The following is a 23,585-nucleotide window of genomic DNA, read 5'->3' as shown; positions in this document are numbered from 1 at the left end:
AGGCCTGTTATTGAGATTCCTAAAGCAAATATTGACTCCAGCTGGAGCAGACGCTGTCTCTGACTCTAACACACGCCTCTCCTCCAATACTTCCTTCCTCTGCCCTCTATCTAAGTTAGACAAATGGATTATAGTGGGTGAGAAAAAAAAATTGAAAATGAAGAGAGATATTGTAGAATTATAAAGTGACAAGGGGAAATATATGACATACAAGTCAGAGAAGACAGACAGTGAGGGTGGGAGACTAATAAAAGGTATTTTGGAGATGAATGAAAGGCAGAGCCATAATTAGCTCACTTTAGTAACTGCACAATACTATCTGTGGGTAAAAAAAAAAAAAAATTGCAGCACAAATATCCGACCTGATGCACAGAGGACTAAACTTGCTTTCTCCATCTACCACTCCCTCATTTTTCTCCTTGTTTCTAATCACTAAACCACAGGCACAGTTTGTTCCCCTACATATGCACAGATGCTGCTGCCTTAATGTAGTAACTTAATCATGAGACATGTCCAGGACAGTGGCGCAAAGACTATGTCCATGTCATGGACACCCAACCTGCTGACAATGACCTACATTTGAGGAATAATAATCTACAGCTCCTGTTCACAACAGCATGGAATCTTCATGTTTATGATAAACTGCTGTGGAAAAGTGCTTCCTGAGATATAAAATGTTACACCTCATGAAAGGAAGATGTGCTCCACCGTAATGTGACCAATAAAGATTGTCATAAAGCTATGGTTGAAATTTAAAAAAGGACAATACAGACCAGCATTTCCCCAGATGGACTGCAACTCAAGTCACCCATGACATAACTGTCATTTACAGCTGAGCTGGACAGTCAAACAAGAGAAGGCACTGCGTGGGAGGAGAGTGTGTTGTAGCATGTTGGGAATTTCCAAGGAAGCCCTATGTTCCAAATGGTTGAATTCCTATTAAGGAGAAGAGTAGGAAACCAATGTAATGGCTATGAAGCATGGCAATCACTGGAATGGCGACAAGAAAAAAATTCCCTGCTTATGTTCATGTAAAACAACTTCAGTTAGAGGTCTCCTGCCTAGAGATATAGCAGAGTCTAGAAGGGAGAGGTGGTCATAAAGAAAAAGGCAGAAAAACAATTCACTGATCACAAAATCTACACATTTGTGATGATGGATTGACTGGATAATGAACCTTTTTCCACATTTTTTTCATGCAACAAGCAATTACGGAGGTGTTGACTTACAGCTGATACATGATATTTCAATCTCCAAGACATAGTGTGTTGGACTATAAAACACACACCAAATGGCCATGCTTATGTGGCTGAATAACCACCACCAGAGTTCATACCTGTGAGGGCATATGTGCATGTCTATATGGGTCAACAAACGTGTACATACATATGCATCTGTGGGTGTGTGCACGTATGTATACATATGCATGCGTGCTGTCCAGATGGCAGGAGGGTGGCTCTGGGGGAATGGTGGGGGTCAAGCATCTTTGTGGATCAAAGCCAAGGTCAGGGCAGCTGCAGTGGCCCATGTTCAAGGTGAATGGAGGCCTCAGATGGCTCTTCATTAGCAGGCTGCTCCATCCCTGCTGGACCCCATCAGCCAACCGCCACCAACCCTCATCATCATCTCTCTCTTTTTTACTCTCTCTGTCCACAGGGACCTGTCCTGAAAATGCCTGTCCACTGGGATCCATTTTGTGCTGTGTGTAACCCCACCCAGTGCCTGCACATGCTCACACACAGGCCTTGTGCATAAGTAGGCACAGAGGCACAACACACTAACACCCTCCACCCATGCGCACACAAACAGTTCCCTAGAAGAGCCTATGCTGACCTCTGAACTGGTGTCTCTCTGGAGAGCAGCATCCTGACCATCAGGACTCAGTGTTCATGTTCTTCAGTCCCTTTGCTGACAAAAGGCCTAAAGCTACCACTGACTTCTGACGTCTTTGAACACACACAGCCAGGAGGAGACATGTTAATGCATCATGCAACTCAAGAACTCTCATGCTTAACTTTTCTCCACCCACAAATTCTCATGTTTGGTCATAAAAATTTAGGAAGCCAAAATTAACATAAAATCTACATATTTTTAATTTGCCTGGTGAAGCATTGAATATTATCAATGCTGACACTCTGTGAGATGGGAATGTGTTAAAACATAAATAATCTAGAATTACCACCTTGCAGTTGTATGTTTTCACCACCCAGGCGAGTTGCAGTTTACGTATTTCTGCAAACAAGTTAGAAATTATAAAATGTGCATGCTTCACACAGATCTTCCACCTGGCAGCACAGAAATCACAATTATCACAGTTTTGGGTTGACCCAAGATTAGAGTCACCGATTCAGTATCTGAAACAATGTAAAATATCTTCACAATCTTCCCTTCGGTCACAAACAATAGTAATTTCTGAAGAATTAAGAGTGGTATACCTCTATAGAATATGCTGTAATCTCTATGGAATAGGCCATAATGATCTGAGCCAGAGGACCACAGCATGATGGAACAAAAAAATCTGAAAAATAGTACTGGTGCTATAATATGTAATAAATCCAAGATGTGACTCATCACTATGAAAAGGCCAACAGTGGAACCAAGTGATTACCACACTGCACTGTTTCTGACTGCCAATAGTAGTAACTTAGAGACTAGTCAGTACCAAGATAACGATGATCAAAAGTTAGACACAGAAAGTACCAATAAGATCACTTGTTGCAAAGTACTTAGAATTTCAGAAGGAATGAGTATTCACTGATATATTCTGCACAAAGTCAATGGGGTAGCTTCAGATCAGTGGCGGCTGCTCATCTTTCAGACAGGGGAAGCTCATTGTCGGCTTACATCAAAAAAAAAAAAAAAGTCAAGTTATTTAAACATACATTCGTCCCTCCATTCCTTTTTAAGAAAATGCTCAGTGACCTTATCATACCAAGTAGGCGTCTTTTCCAGGGACTGGACCAGTGTCCTCTGAATGTCCAGCAGTCCTAGGCTGCTTAGATTGCCTTGGCCCATTGTATTGTGGGTGTAAGACTTCAGCCTTTTTAAACAAGAGACCTAGCCGACAGTTTGATTGATTTAACTATCTACAAAACGATATTAAACTCAAACAAGAAATGATTAAATGATGTAACTGAAACAAGAAAACGCTGAAATTATGTTAAATTAAAACAAGGAAGTACAATGAGTGTGTTTTATTTACAGTGCAACAAATGAACGAGTAATTTCGTAGTGGTCTCTCTCTCTCTCTTTCACAGCAGAATGTGCGATGGTATTGAACTAAACTGTGTCAGTGAAGGAGTAGATCTCAAACTAGCTGTCAATCAAACGGGATTCAGCCTTTCGACTGATCCTCCAATCAGCACGTGGGATTCTGGCGTCCAGCCCGGCCAAGCTCCGCCCACAGCTCCATTCACCCCCAGAGACGCCCGGCGTCTGGGGGAGGGACAACATTGTGGCATTTATCCAATTACCGTCCAGTTTTGAGGCAATGAAAAAAACTGTTCCACTCAGTCCCATTGAAGCCCATAGACGCCCGCAGTCTACGGACCAATGCACTGAGCAGAGATCGAATGAGAAAACAGAGACACGGGAATGGAGAAGTGAACAACATCGCGTCCGTTGATTTGGGATAAAGCTGATTCTGAATGAACTCATCTGTGAGATGAACGTGTTCTAACACATTTGTAGTCAATGAAATGTCAACACAACTGTACATATTTAACCATTTAATTTTCATAATTTTAGGGGAAGCTGGGCTTCCCTTGCAGTCTGTGAGAAATCGCCACTGCTTCAGATTGACTGTGCTTGAGCTTGAGATTGGAACCTTGTTTGGTACTTTATTCATATTTAAACAACATATGAAAAAAATAGGAGGAGGAAAAGGACTCTAAACTCTTCTTCTGTATTGACTGCACAAGTAGAATATGTGACAAACAGTAATGACATTTCCATTTTGAAAATGCAGAACAGAAGAGTGAGGGTCCAGATTAGGTAGAAAACTAGAAGAGGTTTAAGAAACCACATTCATTGGTTAATTTCTAGTTCTATCCACTGATAATGTCACAGAAGACAGTGGCAAGGATTGCAATTGTCACTTCGCTGGGCATAGTAAAAGAGTGGGCTGTAGGAATGCTGTAGAGTGTTAAAAAAACAGAACACTTCACCTAGTTTCAGTTGTTATACCTATACTTCTACCTAATTCCTTCATTATCCTCAGAGACGACATGCATTTGACATCACACCATATCAAATATGTAGCTTTCATCCAAAGAACATTTAAGTAATTATTAACCTGAAAAAATGATTAAGAGAGGAACACCCTGTTCTTTACTTTTCTGGCCTCCACAGCAGCAGCCAAGGTTAATCCTGTTTGTAGAAGCACTGGTGGTAAAAAGGGCTCTTGTGGTGAAGAGGGACAGTTTAAAGATGAGGTGGAGGGTGCCTCTAGGTGCTTGACCCCCTCCTCTCTTAGCCCCACATCTGCCCATTAACCTGTGCCAATCAGCTTGACCTTGGTGAGGAGAGAAGCTCAGGAGTAGCTCACAGCGCCATTGACTCCCAGCAGTCACATAATTGGCCTGTTAAGAGGAAGGGGTGGGGGGTGCTGGGGTGCTTATTGTTGCCGGGGTGCCAGTGTAAGCACAGTAAAAAAGCAGATATGCTCCTTATTTTGTCTTTTGTTTAAAGGCATGGTGGCGTACCTCCTCGTACCACATGCTTACTCCCAACAGTATTATGAAATATCAGTTTGGATGAGAGATATAGTATGTCAACAACAAAACATAAAAATAACTTGATGTAATGGCCTGCCTCATTGTCAGTGGTGTCATATCATTCCCAATCAATTACATGTCATAAGAAACAAAATGATGGACAGAAATGCCATAATGTGTATTTAAGATAATAAACAAGATGTCAATAAAATTTTCATACATTACTTTGAGTCACACCAGATTATTAATGGTGGTAAAAACAGTAACTCCCATGATCCTACACTACCTCACAATCTATTGTGATGTGATTGAGAGACCCAATATGGACTGAAACTGTGCGTGTAATTCTCCAACATGCTGTTAAGAAAGTGTCAGAAATCCTGTCTAGGAGCTAATGGTATGGAGAACCGGATTACACTGCACATACATAAACTGTTAACTCTTATGAAAAAGGAGATAAGTGGCCACAGATGAAGGAAATGCACACAGGAGATATGCAGGAAAACGATTAGTTGACATACAAGAAAATGGATAGAAACATGGAAAACGGCAGTGAAGACAGAGAAGGGGTGGGGGGCCAGTGTGAGATGAAGGGGGGGAAGGAAAGAAGAGGGATAAAGCAGAGCAGGTGTTGATTGGAGAGGGGCCGGGCGGTGAGTGCCAGAGGTACCTGTTGTCACAGCGAGGGCTGAGGTGTGATGCTCGTCTCAGCAGAGGCCCTCAGAGGTGTGAGGTGATTATGGGAAAACGGGGAGGAGGACAGAGACATTTAGATGGAGAGACACTGAGGGAAGAAAGATAGGAACAGAGAGAGTGAATGTGGCAATAAAGCTGGCTGCAGGAATAATGGCAGAGTGGGAAGGAACAACAGATTGAGATGGATAAAGTGAGAGCGTGTATGACAGAACCTAGCCAGCAGGGTGATTGTATAGTGTGTGTGTGTGTGTGTGTGTGTGTGTGTGTGTGTGTGTGTGTGTGTGTGTGTGTCCCACACCCATTTTATATGGCAGCTACTCAAACCTTGGTGTCTCATTAAACAGCTTTTTGCTGTAGAAACGACACCAGGACAGAAAATGTCTGAATGTGTCACAGATGCATTATGCTGAGTGGAGGTGTTTGTGCGTTCATTTGCTGGGTGTGCATAGACATACACTACATCAGATGCTCTAGAGGAATAGCTGGTTGCAGAGAGTTTTAACAAGTAGTCTAATTAGGAGCTGGTCCAGGAAACTGGAGCTCAGCATCCCCAAAGGAGTCGGGTCAAACAGTAAGCCCAGGTTAATGACACCTCCTGAGGGGTGACTTTCCCACAGTGAGAGCTTCTAAGCTCCAACCTCCACACCTTTCTACCGTCCATCTGGCATTCAGACGGCGGGACGGGGAGTTATGGCTGTGACATCACTCCTAACCTGTGACATCATCACTGCCCATCAGTGATTTCACACACGTTTGCCACAGCTGCAGACAAAATCTGATGTCTGCAAGTTGGCATGAGCAGGTTATTTACGAGCTGACTGGAGGAAGTAGTCGCCCATTTTCTCAAGCACGCCAAGCTTCTGGCAGCCCACCGTTCCTCTGGGGGACACTAAAAATCGATTTCTGTGCCACAACAAATCACAAGACCAGTACCTAAACCCAAGTCAGTCTTGACCTCTAAACTATGTTAGAACCAGCTGATTGTGAGAAGTTCACAAGATAAAAAATGACAGAGCAACAAATCATCCTCATACTCCAGAAAAAAACAGGATAACCACAAAATCCCTGATAACATTACGTCATACTCATTGTAGCAACAGAACATGACTGTCATCAAAGCCTACCGAGCTTGTGTATTTCGATGAGATGAGTCTGTAACCAATCTCTTTTTCAAAGGACTCTGGTCTCCATTGATGAGTACTAACGGAGCAGCCTTAGATGTGAAACACAATGGATCGACATGATTAATCAAACACAGGCCCATTATAGCCAGACAGTCGCGCAGGCCTCCACCGTGCATTAACAGAAAGTCATAATAAGATGAGCTACAAAAGGCTGATACTGATGAAGATTAACAGATACAGTTCTGTGATGGGCTGGGTGAGACTCCTCTCTGAAGGTCTCCTTTGTCAGTGACGATGGCCAGAGTGACATGAATGCCTCAGCCTTCTGGATATGTTATTAGGTCAGGACAAAGGTGGGCATCATATGAGCTATCTGAGGATATGCACGATATTTTTCTTTCACTTCCTGCTATTTGAATTGCTCTGAATCAAGGCAGGGAACTGCAGCATCCATCTAATCTCAATTTGAACTTTTAATGAAAAGTCAAAGATGAAAATGAGAAGGGCACACTGGACCATCTGATTACTCATAAAGCATTTTACCTCTTCTTCCTACTAACCTCTGTCAAAGATAAAATACATGAAAAGAATTTAGGCCTCAGACACACGGCAGTGTGTCTGCAGGCTTCCACAAGTTAAATTTAAGACCTTTTTTTAGGACCATTATGAATACAATTTCAGCCCTATTTCATGTCTGTTGTGGCAAAAAAGTACAGAGTACAAAAAGTACATCTGAATACAGATGGAAAATCATACTCTCAAAATTATTTGTGGAACAATTTATTTACATTGAACATGAACATTAATGCTCATGCATGTTTCTGTTTCTTTGAGTGAGATGGTAAGGTACAGTAGCTCATACAATGTATCATGACACACCAGATACATATGCTCTTCCCAGACTTTGCATTAAAGGTGTGGGAGAATTTCGTGACCAATTTTTCATCAAATCTGTAAAACCTCAGTCTTAGCCTAACTATTACGAATCTGTAAGTCTTTCTGTGATTACTCACCTGAATCTCTTGCATTACGTTGAACAATTTCGAAGTGCCATCCACCATGAACAAACCATGTGTTTACAAACAGAGCCGGGAGGTAACTCGGGCATCTTTGGAATTTGTCGCGACGTGCATTGTGGGAAAGGGAGGTTCGCGTAGCCACCTGCAGCGGCAGCGCGACCATATGATATTATATGGATGAAGCAAACACGTGGAAACATCTGAAATGCGGAAACGGCTGGAGGAATATGCATAGAGGGAAGGGAACTCCTGCTGTTTCCGCATCGTGTCTTTAGCAGCTGCTGCTGCCAGACGGCTGCGCAAGCCTCCGTTTCCCACAATGCACGTTGTGACAAAATTCTGAAGATGCCCGAGTTATCTCCCAGCTCTGAATGTAAACACATGATTTGTTTATGGTGGATGGCACTTCAAAATTGTTCACTGTAATGCAAGAGATTCAGGTGAGTAATCACAGACTTACAGACTCGTGATACTTAGGCTATGACTGAGGTTTTACAGATCTGATGAAAAATTGGTCACGAAAGTCTCCCGCACCTTTAATGGTTATTGGTGTCATATTGGTTTTCAAACAAAGTTGACCAAAAACACATCTAAAAGTGAGACTGAAGGTAATACAATTAAAAGTAACATTAATTCCATATTCAACCAGACATTTTAAGGCCTAAATTTATGACTGGTTGATTGATTGGTTGGTGGTTGATGAGATTAAGATTGCTGGATTTTAGACTTTATAAGTAAATCCTGCACAGGAAATTCACAGATTTATAGATTTATTGAAGCAGAATGGCAAATAAAGTATTGTGATATTTTTAATCTATCTGACACATCTAGGAAACCAGTCTGACACTTTAATTGCAAGATGAGTGTGCCAACTCTGGGTCATGCCAAATAGCTCTGATTTTAACACTATGATAACACAGTTCAGACAAGCACTGATGAAATATTAAAACAAAATGAACAGAGGCTCCTGCAATTTTAATGATGCTTGTGGCATGCGCAACAGAATAACTGTGATGAGTTAAGGCCAAGCATCTCTGTCTGCCTCTCAGCCAACACATGCCGCAGATAAAGTCTCTTGTTCTTCCATTGCCCCCTCTATGAAAGGTTCATTAGGCCAATTAGACTGCCTGTCTTTATGCAAAATGCCAGGCATTTAGTGGGAATGATAATGATTAGCACCAGGTTACACAGTTGGGAAGAGAAAGGTTAGTTACTCTGGGCTAACAGTGATTTCATTTGCTCTCACATTTGCATTTTTGACATATTTCAATCAATACTATCATGATTAAAATAATACATAATATCTTATTTAATATATAGGACTGAAATAATTTGCCCAAATGCTATGAATAATAATAAAAATGACTGAAAATGTTGTCAAAGAGCTAAGGAGTAAATTGCTATCAAACATGAGATGTTTATGTCAAAGTAAATATGTTTTGCAACTTCATTTTCCTTACTGTGATCATACCATCTTAAATGGCTCCCATAGATTTTCTATTTCAAATATCTATTCTTTTCCAAACTCAGATAACCAGATTCTTTGACTCTGGTTACAGACCACATACATTTGACGACAAATGACTTCATGTTTGTTTAACAAATATAAGGTGTTAAAATCCACCTAACAACATGTAGCATTAAGCAGCTCTGTGTAGGAGTGTGAACTCAGTTCACGCCACATTCTCGCCTTGCATTTGATGACATCAAGCTCATTGTAGCCTGCGGTCTCTCACATAGTGCTAAATATTTTAGTTACACCTGCTGCCTGCTACCAACTGCATGAAAAATACTCTGCTGATATGATCCATTTATTTTTAGTAATTTTGAATATTTTATTGTAGAAAGCTGAATCACGGCAATAGTCGGGGGAGACAAACATTTTTCCATTTTCTTCCATTCATTCAAATGACTAAACCCAAATTCCAACTTTATCCATAAAGCTGCTCTTAAAATAAGTTTGTAGAAGTTACTTTTAGCCAAGTAGCTGTGCATACATCTAGGGATAATGCTGTATTTAGATGATGCTTTTTGTGACTTAATCCTTTTCAGACTATAAAAAGTATTTTGTCCCAATCCAAATTTGAGAGAAAGCTTATTGTGGTGTATGTTTGGAATTAATGCGTTGAGTGGGTTAGGTGCCAGGACTGGGGCCTGTATTCTACCTGCTGTAATTGTAATGGATGAGGCGGATGGGAAAGGGAGATGTATATATGTATACACACAGAAAACCTTGGACACAATCCCACACACAAAACCTTTGAGCAAAAAAGAAAATGGACTTCTGTGTTGGCAACAGCTTTTTCCTAATCCTCGCCCCTGGGCTATATTGTGCAGTCAAGCAGGCTATTACATGGCAACAATTAGGGGGGCTGGAGCCCAACACCTGGTCGTCTCCTATTCTGGCCCTTCAGTGGCAGCTGACTGTACAGTCTCACAGCCAGGTGGCCCTCCTTCAATGACATTAGGTAGTCACTCCAGGGTTAATCAGGAGCCTGCCATCATCCAGTGGGCCTGCATACAGCTCCATTCAGACTGGAAGCCTTTATAGGGTAAAGGGATGATGAAGACAATGTCGTTATTAAAACTTGTCCAACTAAAGATCTCAAGCATAGTGCTCAGATAATCAAAAATAACTTGAGGGAGGGGCTTGGGGCTCTTGCATTTGTGGCCTAAGTTCTGTGCAGTGCCTTGATTGGTTCAGACGCAGCTCACGGCACGTCAACTGTGCATCTTGCAGATTATAATGGACCTTTTCATGGGTGGACGAAAACAGATGGAGGAGCGGGAAGTGCTATACATCCACGCAGACGGGCAATGATGTGGGGGGAGGAAAACTGGATTTTGTAAAAGTCGGCAGATACAAAAACAAGTGGGTGTAGCTAGAGCGACCCTTGCTATATCTGCCTACACAAAGCCCCATTCCAAAGCCCTCTGGCTTGGAGATCTGAGGGTAAATAACACTCATTAGAATAACAAAAGCTATAGATTTGTACCCAAATCAGCTAGAGTCTCATCAATAGTAATTAGAGGTTATACATAACTAATGAAGACATGTACACTACACTGAACAAAGGTACTGAGAGCTGTTGTGCATCTAAACACAGAGTGGGGATAAGTGGATATCTGCAGCACAAAGCTTCTTTTCCATTTCAACAATAAGAAAATGCCGGCTAAATGATGAAAACACTAAAATGTTAATCATATGTTGTATAAACCCTCACTGTCAAGTTCACACAAGAATACGTATTTAAAAATACACTTACTGCAACTAGTATGAGCTGCGCCTGCATCTACAACATAAAATACTTTCTCTTTGTTTGACATTAACTTCAATATGTTGCATGTTGTACCAGATGGAAAAGAACATTCGGGCAGTCATTCTTGGTGCTCCTCTTTTCAGCCACAACCACCACTTGACAATAAGACAGACAGACTATTTAAATATCAAATGCTACTTTCTCTAAGAAGAGGTATATGATGCACAAAAACAAATAAGCAGATTTTTTTTTTTAAATTTATGTTACGTCTTTATTTGCCTTCCCTTGTCTGTCAATGGAGAAAATTCCATTTTGTGCAAAAATGCAAATGCACCTAGGCACAAGGACATCCTTCAAAAGAGAACAATGGTCACAGGCCAGCGCAGCAGCAGACATGGCCTTTGAACCAATTAAAGAGGCATTAATGTTCAACTTATAAATAATCAACTAATTCCTTCTTAAAACAGCCAATCGGTGACATTAAAAGCAAGAAAGCCTTATGTAAAAAAGAGCAATCCATGTCTCCTAACAAAAAGAAAAAGAGACTTGAATAAAAAATTAATGGCCATTTAGGGACAAAGAAATCCAATAATGTCACAACATGTCTGCACAAGAGTCCCCCCCAAAACCCAAGGCCACATCAGAGACCAAAAGATTCCAGTGGAGAACGATGAGTGACATTTCACTGACATTTCCCAGCAGCATTCAATGCGGGGCTGTCTCAAGTCAGCGTCAGAAATATCTATGGATATGCTTGAATGTGACACAGGCGTTAAGGGATGCAGGTTCTTTCAGGGGACGGCCTCAGCTCTGGGGCCAGTGATGAGGAGCCTGGGCCCTGGGAGATTGAATGGTAATCACTGGAGCACAGATAATGGATGATTGAAGGCTCTTTCTAACCGCTGTTGGATTTCAATATCAGAGAGGCCCTAGAATTGGAATTCTTATCAGGGGCGGTGTGTCAAACAAAGGAGAGCCGAGCGTGAAATATGGGGTCCAACTCAGGCACACGACCACGGCGATTAGCACAAGGATAAAAAAGGCCGCACAAACAAAAGAGGGCAGCTTTAGCTGGACAAAGAGCTGTCCATGTCCTTGTAACAAGAGACACGGAAGGAAGAGGGGACATAAAGGAAGAGAGAGAGAGTACCTGGTTGTAAAAAGAGGACAACACAAGAGTTTTGCAGAGATTGCTGAAAGATAAATAATGACAGAACCAACTGTGTTGACAGAGTGTTCAAGATTCCCTCCTTCTGAAGAGGAATAATGGATCAGCAGGGATGAAATGCAATATACCCCGCCTCACAGCCATTCACACACACCCAAACACACATTATCATTCACATTAACACTTGTACACACACACAGTGGCACGAGGTTTCAAGTCTCTGCCAAGTCCATCACAAAAAAACAACCAAAAAAACCCCCAAAAAACAACAAAATTATTCCCATTTATCCCTGGATTCCAAGCGCTACAGCCTGCCAGGAAAGCTCATTAACCCTCCCTTCAAGAACCCTGAGACAAAAGACGGGAAAACAAAACATAACTAATCAATGAGAACGCACCCATTGAAGAAAAAGGAGGGGGGGCAAGAACACGCATCCATTTGGATAACCTGAGAGGGCTAACAGCTTTTGCTTTAGTGTTGCACTGGCTGGCTATGGGGCGGAGAAAGAAAGTTCATTAATTAAACAGGGCTAGGGAGAACAGATGGAATGACTAGCTTGATGCTAATCACTTAAAGCAGACAGACAGGTTTTTACACCAGTGCTAGAAGCACCACCACCACATCAATCACCGTGAACATGTCTTCTCAATGGCAACGCAGTCCCAACTAGTCCAGTGGTGACTCTGAGGTCAGGGGTATTTGAGTGCAGGATACACAGATGACCTATTAGCAAGACAGTCAGTACAGTAATTTATTGTTAACATTCAACCCAATGTAGTTAATCATTCCACTACATACAAATAGTCAGTTTGGCCTGATTTCTCCCTTTCAACCCTGCATGTTCAAGTGCATCCTTCAACAGAATGAATAGCACAGAAAGTTGTGATTTTAATTAGGACCAGTTTGACTTGAAACTTTAAATTAAACACGGGAGGCTATTTTCATTTGTGGTAAATGATAGCTACTAGTTAGTTATAAAATGTTAAACAAGCATTCAAACATATTAGGTTAAAGGCATGAGCACTGCTATAGACACAATACTTACATTATTTTTGCTGCCTGACCTGTAGAACCAAGGACAAAGCTCACCTACACTGGTTATTTAGTAGTAAAGAATAAAATAAATAAATAAATAGATCTTTACTTGTGGTGGAAATGTAGGCACTGGTACAGAATCAAACATGCCGACATTAGCCTACAATATAAATCTACACTATTAAAAAAATACTCGATGATACACTAAGTAAGAACAGGGAAAAGGACAGGAAAGGCGTGAATCCACATAAAACTGCCAGTCCTCTTGGCTTTTACTTTGCCGCTCACAAACAGACAGATGTCAGACATGAATGCACAACAGACGGAGAGAAAAAGGAGGGGCATGAGGGTGGGGGTTCAAGTTTTACGATACACAGAGCATGACATTCTTTGGGTTACAGTGCGGGCAGAAAATGGCACAATTCCTTGTCATTTAATTTTTTCTATAAAAATTTTAATTTTGAATGGTTTATTAAAATAAGAAAAAGAATGAAATTATAACACAATGTAAAATTAACCACTGAAATTAAAAAGACCCATTGACTACAGTCACTTTGGGAAAAAATAGGTTGACAGAAAGGCTGCCTAAGACACATATTCATAAACACACAAAGCCTGGTGGTTTTGTACTATCATTCAGTTTCTGCACATACAAACAAGCCAACAGACACAACAGTTTGACACCCGCAGTGTGTGTACGGTACTCCAGGAGGGCTCTGGGTCCCTGCTGTTGGCCGTCTGGTTCCACGCCTGCTCTACCTGTGTTTAAAAAGGGGCGGCCCCATGAAGCTGAGGCCTAAGAGTACAGGCTGGGCTGAGCTGGGCCCCCAGGGCTTTTAGGGTGTGGGTGCCATGCAGCGGACGCCTTTTGTTACGGGATGGGTGGCAAGAGGAGGAGGAACTAGTGTGTGTGTGTGTGTGTGTGTGTGTGTGTGTGTGTTGGGGGGGGGGGGTGTATGTGTGAGTGAAACGGAGGAGAAAAAAAAATGAGTAATGCTATGAGTCATTCTACATTAGCAGCAGGGGAGGGAGACAGGGAGGGGGAGTGGATGAGAGGGGGCAAAGGGAGAGAATACTTTTGCATGTTGTATGAAGCTAGACGCCATATGCCATGCGAGCAGAACTGCCTCCTGAGTCAGGGCTCTTGGTTTGACAGGCCTGTGCTTGCCCACTCCGCATCCCCAAAGCTCCCCCCTTCTTCCCTAACTAACACCCTCCTCCCTGCAGGCCCTCCTAGGTTCCAGCAATAGGCTAGGCAATTGCTTTGGTTGTGCATGGACTGTGCTTGGCAAATTTGTGTGTGCGTTGGAGGGGGGTACTCAGTGATCTGAACACATCGGACATTGTCGTGAGTCCCGGCAGGAACAGCTGGTCAGCTGGAGAGAGGGGTGGGAGGGAGTAAGGATAAGGAGGGGGAAGAGATGGGAGGCAGTGCGCTACACTGATAATGGGATTAGGTTAAAACATTCAGTGGGGGGGAGACCCCTCCTTTCTCTGTAGCCCCCCAAATACTGTGTAAACTCTCAACCGCTCTATCAAAGCCAATGCCAGCCTGTGCTCAGACCAGCCTGGCCAACTCCAAGCAAGGACACTTCAGCTCAGAAATGGACCTAACCCACAACCCCACTACCTACCCACCCAACAGCCATCTGTCTTAGCCAAACCAAAAGGCTCATATTTATTATTGCAAATACACAGATGGAGAATCAATATCATTCATATGAGACGAGTTCTGCTCTTTGGGCCTCTGAAAAACCAGCCTTCAAGATATTTTAGGGAAATCACAAATTATCTGTTTGTAATACTTGCTAGATCTTTGAGTCTTCGGCCAACACCTGACAGCAGCGTTTTCCATAAACAGGAAGTTGGCTAGTTATGCTCATATCAGCTCAGACCATTACATGAACCCAGCATATAATGACAAGCCTGGCGTCTCACTGTGCCCAGTCAAGCACTGTGTTCCACAGTGATATAGACTGCTGAGTATTATCCATGAGACTGCTGACAGTTATGGCACAACAGCTGGCAAATTAGACCTATCAACGATGCTAAATAATTCATGTGAGACAACACTAACATGGCAGATCCTATTCATGACACCCTATCATGCATACAGGCGCACTTTCATCTCTTCTAGGTGAGGAATCTTATAGTATACAAAAGAACATGCTGCTACTGGACAAAGACGCAGTGAGAGAGAGGGACAATAACTTGCTCAGGAGGGGTGTGAGAATATGTCATTGTCAATGCAGTAACTGTAATAATTATGACGCCGTCTGGGGGCGCAGGAACAGGATATCATATCCATTATGTTTTCAGTATACATCCATTGAAATTATGTACATCTTGTTCTCTGCAGAGCTGGGGGACTATAGATATGCTCATATGAGCTTGGGAGGGAACATGACAGACTTCAGTGGGCTTTCAGGGTTCCACTGAAAGGATCAAGCCTCCCTCTCTTCTTTCTTCCTCTGCACACAGACACAAGCAGACACACACACAATCACACACATACACCACCTAAAAGCCTGGCTCGCATGACTGGCGATGGGCAGAAACAGATTATGGTTATTGATCGCTGCCTGGAGATGGATCTGTGTGTGTGCATGTGTGTTTATGTGTGTGTCAGACCAGAGGATGGGGACCAAGGGCAGTGTGCAAAAGCTATTGATTCTGTCCAGTAGGGAGGCAATGTCTCTGAATCAAGGTCAGTTCCACACTGTCTCACCTATTAGAAACTTGCTGCCGCCCTAACACACACACACACACACACACACACACACACACACAGAGACACACACACACACACGCACACAGACCATTTCTACCCTTAACAATACCCCCATCATAAAGAGTGGCGGATGGCACATCGAAATCAAGTGGCTGTTGAAGAAAGAAATGAATCTTAGCTTTTTGATAGTGACAATATGAAAGAGTTTTTCACGATACGATACATGACAGCAGTTTACAAGGTCATCACACTTCCAACCAACACTGCATGTCATACACATCTTCATGCAGTGAGTTGCATCAACAGACAATTACTTATGACTCTGTTGCTGATGAGACAATAAAAAGTAGTGGTTTAATAAAAGCTTAATTTGCTCCTACATTTTGTGGTCAGGAGTAGTCAAAATGCAGCTATGGAGAGGGCAACTTGCAGACAATACACTTAGAATACACAAAGCCAGACCAGCTGCAATTTCCATCAGGCATATAAATAATAGATGATACATTATGAGTTGTCTGTGAGAGGCTTGTGATATGACGGCCAAGACTGAATCTTGACAGAAGAAATTGACACAAATTCTACCTGACACTGAAATCTGGCCTCTGAGTGAAAAAACAAAAGCCAAGTACACAAATGTCACAAAGTCTCAAAAACAGAAGGAGAAAATGAGAAAAAGGCACACAGAGGATGTGATTGGAAGAGAGGCAGAAAGAGAAAGAAGGAGGGATATCTGAAAAACACTCTTGTGGTCTATCTGTGTCTGTATTTTCTGAAAATGTTGCTGGTGGTCATTTTTCAATATCAAATCCTATTAGTCTAAGAGATCCTGTGAGCGTTGCAGCAGACTGCTGGAGTCCTCTTGAGCCTTGTGACAGAGCGAGAGAGGGGGCCACAGCGCCATACTGGCCTTTTATCTGGACACACGGGGGTCATATAGCTTCTCTTTGAAGAAATATTCAACTAATTACCTTGGAGAGTGGTCTCACAGGCAGAATGCAGGCTGTGGATTGTTAAGGCATTGTGAAGGGGTAAACTAAGGATGAGGATTTTCATTTTGCACAAAAAAACGCACATCCTGAAAAAAGAGGCTAGATCATTGTTCCAGTCTGTGAAAGATAAGGAGCCGCATATTCAAAGAAGATGGAAGAATGACGACTGACAAGGAAAAAAAAGTTAAAACAGCTGGTCTGGTATAATAAAACAGTGACTCCAGTGCTGAAAGCATATTAAAGACTAACTGTGCTTGCCTCTCAGACTTTATGGATCACACCATCGAAAATGATGCCGGATACTGTAAAAGTCAGGATATGCCATGATGATGTCACTTCCAAATGTGTCTTCTTAATCACATGACAATCAACAAACCTAACACTGTGGCCATTCATTAGTTTTTCATATTGCCTCTCTCCTCTAAAGCTCCTCTAGCTAGGCAGACAAACAGTAGACAGACATGCAGATACTGCTGCTGGCAGTGGGCTTTGCTTGGCACATTCATTCATCTCCTCTCTTGGAGTGTGTGAGGCCTGGCAGCCTATCACTACTGGAGCTCCAGAGGCAGTGCTTATCTCTTTTCATAGATCATGCCTTTGTGCGATCTGCTCGTCTGCTAAGGAATGCCAGGTAAGGCTATTGTGGCCCAGTCCGGGCCTAGTACTGCCCCCCCCCACACACACACACACACACACACACACCCGGAGGCTTACAGAGGCAGGCAGGCCTTCGGCTGGCCCCCCCTCTAGCACAGAGTCACACTGGGCTAATTCACTTGGCGTCGGGTAACAGACATCTGTCACTCAGGATGCCCCGGGGGACACACAGACAAGGCCTGATATAGGGGTGGGGGGCTAAGGGATGTGATGCATTGTGAAACACATGCACGCACATGCATACTTACACACAGCCAACTGTAAACACGCATTGGGTATTTGTTGGAGTACATTTAAAAAGCAAACGCCATTTTGTAAACAACCAGAATAAAGAGTTAGTTTATATACATAAAAAAAAAAAAAACTTCTGCAAACATGCCCAAGTCTTAAAACAATAGATAGTACAGTTCCATCCAAATGAAACCTCCTTGGGGGAAGGTTTCTATAGCAACCGCCAGAGGGGCAGCGTGGTTCTGGTGAGGCGGTGCTATACATGCTGTCCGAGGAGGAGTGGGGCGTTGGGGAGATCAGGTTTCCCCCTCCAGGGGCCATCCCGGCTCACCCCCCATCCCACCCCCCCAACTCTATGCTGCTGGCATTCACATGCTAATTCATCACCATTGGTGATTACACTCCCTTTAAACCAACTGACAACTACAGCTGGAGTCAGACTCTTAACGGCACACTGTTGGATGGATGGGTGGAGGGATGAGGGAGCGTATGTTTGTGTACGTGCACTTGTATGCATTTGATTATTTTGCTCTTATTTTGGCTCCTCATGTGCTCCATAAAATGGTAGTGATAGATGATGACACATTATCTGTGCTCCCACCCAAAACAGCCACACACAGCCTCACATGCTGCTCCAGGCTGTGAAGCAGCCCCGGTCTAATAGCTGTATGTAAATCAGCCAGCCCATAAAGATCAGTGTCAGCACTCAGCTGTGTAGGTTGGCTGACGGGTTGCTGGTGATGCAGAAAAACATAAACTCAGGGGTGTTATCCAGTGCATATTACAGAATCACCCTAAAATAAAATGTCTAAATCTGTGTACACAACATTGAATGGTCTTACCTTCATGTGTAGTCAAGGGTTAATTTCAATATTATTCCTCAGAGTAAACCCTGTACGGGATAGTGAACACTAAATGAAGCAGAAGGCATGAGGAGTAAAATAAAGGATACAAGCTCTGGTAGAGAGTCAACCGGGACTTGACAGCTCTGCTGGCATTGATACAGGTGGCCCGCACTAAGCTTGGCAGCAGTGTCCCAGTGATGATGGCGCCATTAAACAGAGGCCCAAAGAAAGGAACCTGAGAAAATAAGAAAAATGGTGTAGAATTTGGAATTAAAACATCTAACTTCCAAATTGATTCAGAGTATATTTAGTTAGTTTTTGTACCTTTCTTGCTAAAATGCCCAAAACAGAACAAAGAGCTGATCAAAAATCTTTTACCTCTTTTTTTTTTTAACCGTTTGTCCATCTGTTTGGGGCAAGGGTTCAAGTTGAAATTGGATTTTACGTAACTTTGCATGACAACCACACATATCTAATGCGAATCAGTGCTAGGTAAATGAAATTAAAATGACAATCAATACTAAACAATGCTTTCCTATTGAACAACCGAACAAACACAAAGGGGCAATATGCATGTTAGCGGCAGTGTGTTAGTGTGGGTACATGCGTCTGTTCACGCATATTGGAAGGAGGCCCTTAATCATTAAAGCTCAATGGTCGTTGACCTGGAAGTTGACGTGAATGTCAAAGTCTCTCAAAAAGGTCCTGCTGTCTTCAACTTGGTAGTTCAGATGGTACAATAACCAGTTATAGTGAAGTTCTCAAACACATGTAACAGAGACCAATGACAAATCAGCAGTGACTGGTATTCGGCAGAAAACTTGAGATTTGTTAATAAACTCTTGAAGTGTAAATATTTTACTTGAAAAGTCACAGACACAAGGCGGTACAGTTATTATGCATTTCTCTGTCATCTGTCTGTATAAATGATAAAATTAAACATAGTGAAAACCTAATCAACAATGAAAACAAAGCCGAATTTTCCAGATAAGAGTTTTTGAATGATGCATGATTTTTTTACATGGTCAAAAATGCTCACATAAAATGATTATAGATATGTTTGAACATCTGAGGTTGTTCTCAAAAGAAATTTCACTATCCTCTAGAAGGCCACACGTTGAGTGCAGTACTGTGTAGTAGCCAAGATGAAAGCTAGTGTAGCAATGATAGTAACCATCTCTGAGAGCACATACCCACAGTGTGGGTAATAATCCGCTGCTGGAGTAGGGGCAAACTAAGGCTTCTGATGGAGACTGCAAAAGGAAATAGAACCTAAAAACTAACAGGAAACTCTGACCAGAAGGCAAAGGAAAGGCTCTGTTTTAATTCATAACCATAGTAACCTGTTTTTCTTGCTTCCTGTGACTGGAAAATAACTCAATTAGTAGTGAAAGGGAAAAAAAAGGGAAAAAAAAACTAATTAAAAAACATTCAACTCGCCACTTCAAATGAGTTAATTCGCGTTCACAACTGAATTAATCAAATGTATTAACTGAAGTCGTTTACCTGTGGTTTCTTCATAATCTGGATGAAATACATGTGGTTCTTCATAGGGTAGATGATAATCAACACGTCCCCAAAGTCAGTTGGGATGATGCCACGACGGTAGTCCCTGGTGTGCTCTGACCACACTATGTGCACCTCATCATTTCCCAGGTGACGCAGCTGCCAAACAAACAAAATCAGCCTAATCAAGTGCCTAGCAAATACGGGTAATTTTCATCTCTATGGTGATGATGATAAGAACACAAATTCAAAGCGATTAGGGCAAGTCAAAGAGTTAATTCAGTCAGGAACATGTTAGGCCACCTTCATGAGGCTGAAGAGTGAACTAATGCACAGGAGGTATATGCAGAAAAGAATGGCCGACTATTTGTTTACTGACAGGGCAGTAAAAGATCCAGAAACAAAGCAAACCGCATTTATCAAGACCAACACTGATATTACACACTGCACATGATTCTTTATTCATTTATTGTGTTTAAGGTGCTGCATCCAGGTGCTTAAAATTAATCATAAATGTTGCAGGTGGAAGAACAAGGTGACTGCTTGTGGCTAAATCACGAACTTTGTTTGAAAACAATTGTTTAAATGAGGTCAAGGCTTCAGTTTTACCTCTTTTTTTAGCCTTTTCATTACAAATTCAAATTGCAAACACAAAATGTGCAAAATTGAGCATTTTAAAACCAAATAATTCAAATCCAATTAACTTTCCCCATCAAAGATAAAATTGCTTCTCATTTCCACTCTATTCAAAACACAGATCTGAATCTGGGCAGGACAAGAAAATACACTTAAATGGCAGGAAATTGACTGATGCTACTTTGAAACGGGTAAACAGCTCTTTCCCCTTCCAAAGTAAATAGATGGGCAAGACTACATTATATTTTCTGACAAGTGCACATCACTTACTAGTTGGTGAACGAGTGATGGCAAATCAGGCTCTTCTACCCTATACTGGGGTATCATGGACAATGAATGGAAAGTGGGCCTCTACTCAGAAGAAAACATCTGCCAATGTACTGTGGGTCTAATGAGCCATTAAGAAACATGCCCTTGCCACCAAAAATGCAATTAGCACATTCTATTATAAACCCTTAATTATGGTAATACAGTAATCTTAAACAAATCCACGGCATGTTGATTACTGGCACTCGCCAGTTCAGTTTGTCTGTCCAAGGATCAGCAGGTACCAACCAGGTCAGTCACTGGGATAATTTCAGAGAAAATGTTGAATATGCATTTGGAGCAGACAATCAACACTGGGATGTTAATTTGGGTTAAGATATTAGCATTTGGATGAGCTGAATCACAAGTTTAATGAGGATGTTTATGCTCAAGTCAATCATCTTCTGCACTGATCTATTTACTCCTTTGATAATCACATCTGAATGTTTGAAGCTATTTTCTTTATTACACAAAATATGATTCAAGCCAAAGGGTCTTGGTCAATTAGTGTGTTTTGACCCCACACCCAGCTAATGGTCTTCACACACATAGATACAAGAGTCCAGCACACCCAGAAGACAAGTGCCTCCTTATAAAAAAAAACAACCCACAGCAGCCCAGTTAAGCTTTTGTGCCTCAGGGTGAATGTGATAGCCAAAGCACCCGACTATCTCTCTCACTTCTACAAACACACACATACACGTTTTCGGTCTAGATGGCCTGACCCCAACCCTGCAGGTCGCTTCTATAACCACATTACTGAAGACAGCTGCTACTGCTGCAGCCTGCACTGCCTAAACCCACAATTGGATTGAGGAATTCATGGTTTTTCCTCTTTTCTTTTTGGGTTAGGTCTTATTTTCCCCCCTTCATTGTCTTCAAACAGGCAATCTGCCCAGTGAGAGATCCCCCGTTCGTCTCTCCCAACAGTATGCCTCAGTCGGTACAGGCAGTAAAGTGGGTGACTGCTGGACTAAAAGTGTTATTTTTAAATTGACAGGGAAACATCCTACTTGGACAAAGATGAAGCGTGTTTCTCATTCCAATTCTTCATACCACTTTTTGTCTCTTCCCCCGCCCCCTATGTTTTTTTCTGAAGCATCTGCGTTTACAACCAGCCTGCCAATTTCTATGCGGCCTGTGGCTGGTGTGGAAACTGTGCAAGGTGTACATGTGCAATTACATTGAACTCAACTGTGAGTATACCCGCCCCTTCAGCGCCTCACTCTGGCCAACCAAAGTGAAAATCTTTACTGAGTCTAACTAATTTTAGCACTCACAGAACACAGGTTCAGTATGGGTTTGGAATGAGAAGGTGGTTATTTGTGAAACAGAGAGGGGGATTGGGAGGGGGCTGCAGAGGATTGGAGGGGGGTTGGATATGAGGAGAGCCTGATGAATTTCCCCTCTCAGCAGGGAACTGTATGAGAAGATTGGCAGCACGGGCAGGGGCCTTGTGGCTCATTTCTTCGTGCTAACTGCTACTGGTGCACTACACCTCAGAATCCTACTGCAGAACCCAATCGATCGCTCCTGTGGCGGCAGCAGGAATTGGATAAAAGGATCCTGCCGGCATCCGGCCGGCGCCTGCCCTAGCAGGGAGAGCTAATGGCTGAATCCAGGCCCTGGTCACAGCACACAGGGAGGGGGGCAGGGGCTAGCAGAATCATAGTCATTACCACAGCGGCACATGCCTTCTCTTCACTCACGCGCCCGCGACTCTCTACTCCTCAGGCCCGCCTGGCCAGGGTCACTAATCAATGCTCGCACTCCAGAATCACACCTCCTGATCACAGCTTAACACAGAGCTGAAGGCTACAGCAACATAGTGCTCTGGGCCGACCGGACTGTGTAGCCATTTCACTGCATCAACCAGACAAAGCAGTATTCCCCTAATTTAATAATGTACTCAGGAATTAACATCCACAGAATAACACAAATGTCAAGATGGGCGTGAAAATGTGCTTCTACATATATTAACAATACCCCTTTGACCAGAAGTTGGCTGAGGGGTAAAAACAGATCAAGACCATATACATAAAAAGGCTGAGTACCTTTTTAGTGAGGGAGTCATCAGAATCAGATGGCATGCGTGTGGAGACATGGAAGATGGCCTCCATGGTGGAGGTAGCATAGTAAGGAGCTGTTAGACCTGTGCTGCCATTCCTTTGAAGGCCACCCATGAAACCACAGTGTGTGGCCAGGTCCACCTGAAGGACAAATGAACAGTTTAGTGTGTTGCGGTTGCAGGTTTGTGGACATAGTATGTTTAGCAGTGTATGCTGAAGGTCTGTCGTCTGTACCTCCCATCCTAGTCCAGATACAAAGTCTTCATAGGCCTGACTGCCAGCACTGTTGGACAAGATGGAGCACTTGTCCTCTTGGCCTTCTCCAATGTAGAATACGGCAATCTTGTGTGTTTCACGACTATACAACACAAAACATTACAAATTGTAATTAAAATTGCATTTTAATAAAAAACAACAACAGAGCAAACAAAATTTCACTCATAACACACATTTAAAAGCAACTTCAAATGAAAAAGATAACATTTGATTGACTGAAATCTCTGCTCCTTGTGTAATCAAGTAGGGATGCACACATATTGGCCAATGCTGGCCTTGCTGACTCCCATCAGTCTGATGGCAAATATAATGGCACTCACC

General features: G+C 42.5%; 1 protein-coding gene across 4 annotated transcripts in view; it reads right to left on the bottom strand.

Annotated features, from left to right (window-relative positions):
• Nucleotides 1-23,585, bottom strand: part of ralgapa2 (Ral GTPase activating protein catalytic subunit alpha 2) — a 101,142-nt gene that overhangs the window by 10,206 nt on the left and 67,351 nt on the right. For all 4 annotated transcript variants that reach the window (XM_030126099.1, XM_030126102.1, XM_030126100.1 and 1 more), the window contains 4 exons: nt 23,223-23,346; nt 22,974-23,129; nt 19,978-20,136; nt 18,579-18,706 (listed from right to left, as the gene is read on the bottom strand). In XM_030126099.1, coding sequence (XP_029981959.1) covers nt 18,579-18,706; nt 19,978-20,136; nt 22,974-23,129; nt 23,223-23,346 — 567 coding nt within the window. The remainder of the gene's footprint in view (nt 1-18,578; nt 18,707-19,977; nt 20,137-22,973; nt 23,130-23,222; nt 23,347-23,585) is intronic.

The sequence above is a fragment of the Sphaeramia orbicularis genome, chromosome 22, assembly GCF_902148855.1.
Source record: "Sphaeramia orbicularis chromosome 22, fSphaOr1.1, whole genome shotgun sequence".
Lineage (NCBI taxonomy): Eukaryota > Metazoa > Chordata > Actinopteri > Kurtiformes > Apogonidae > Sphaeramia > Sphaeramia orbicularis.
The sequence above is the reverse complement of the archived record's forward strand: the minus strand, read 5'-3'. Positions and strand labels throughout refer to the sequence as shown.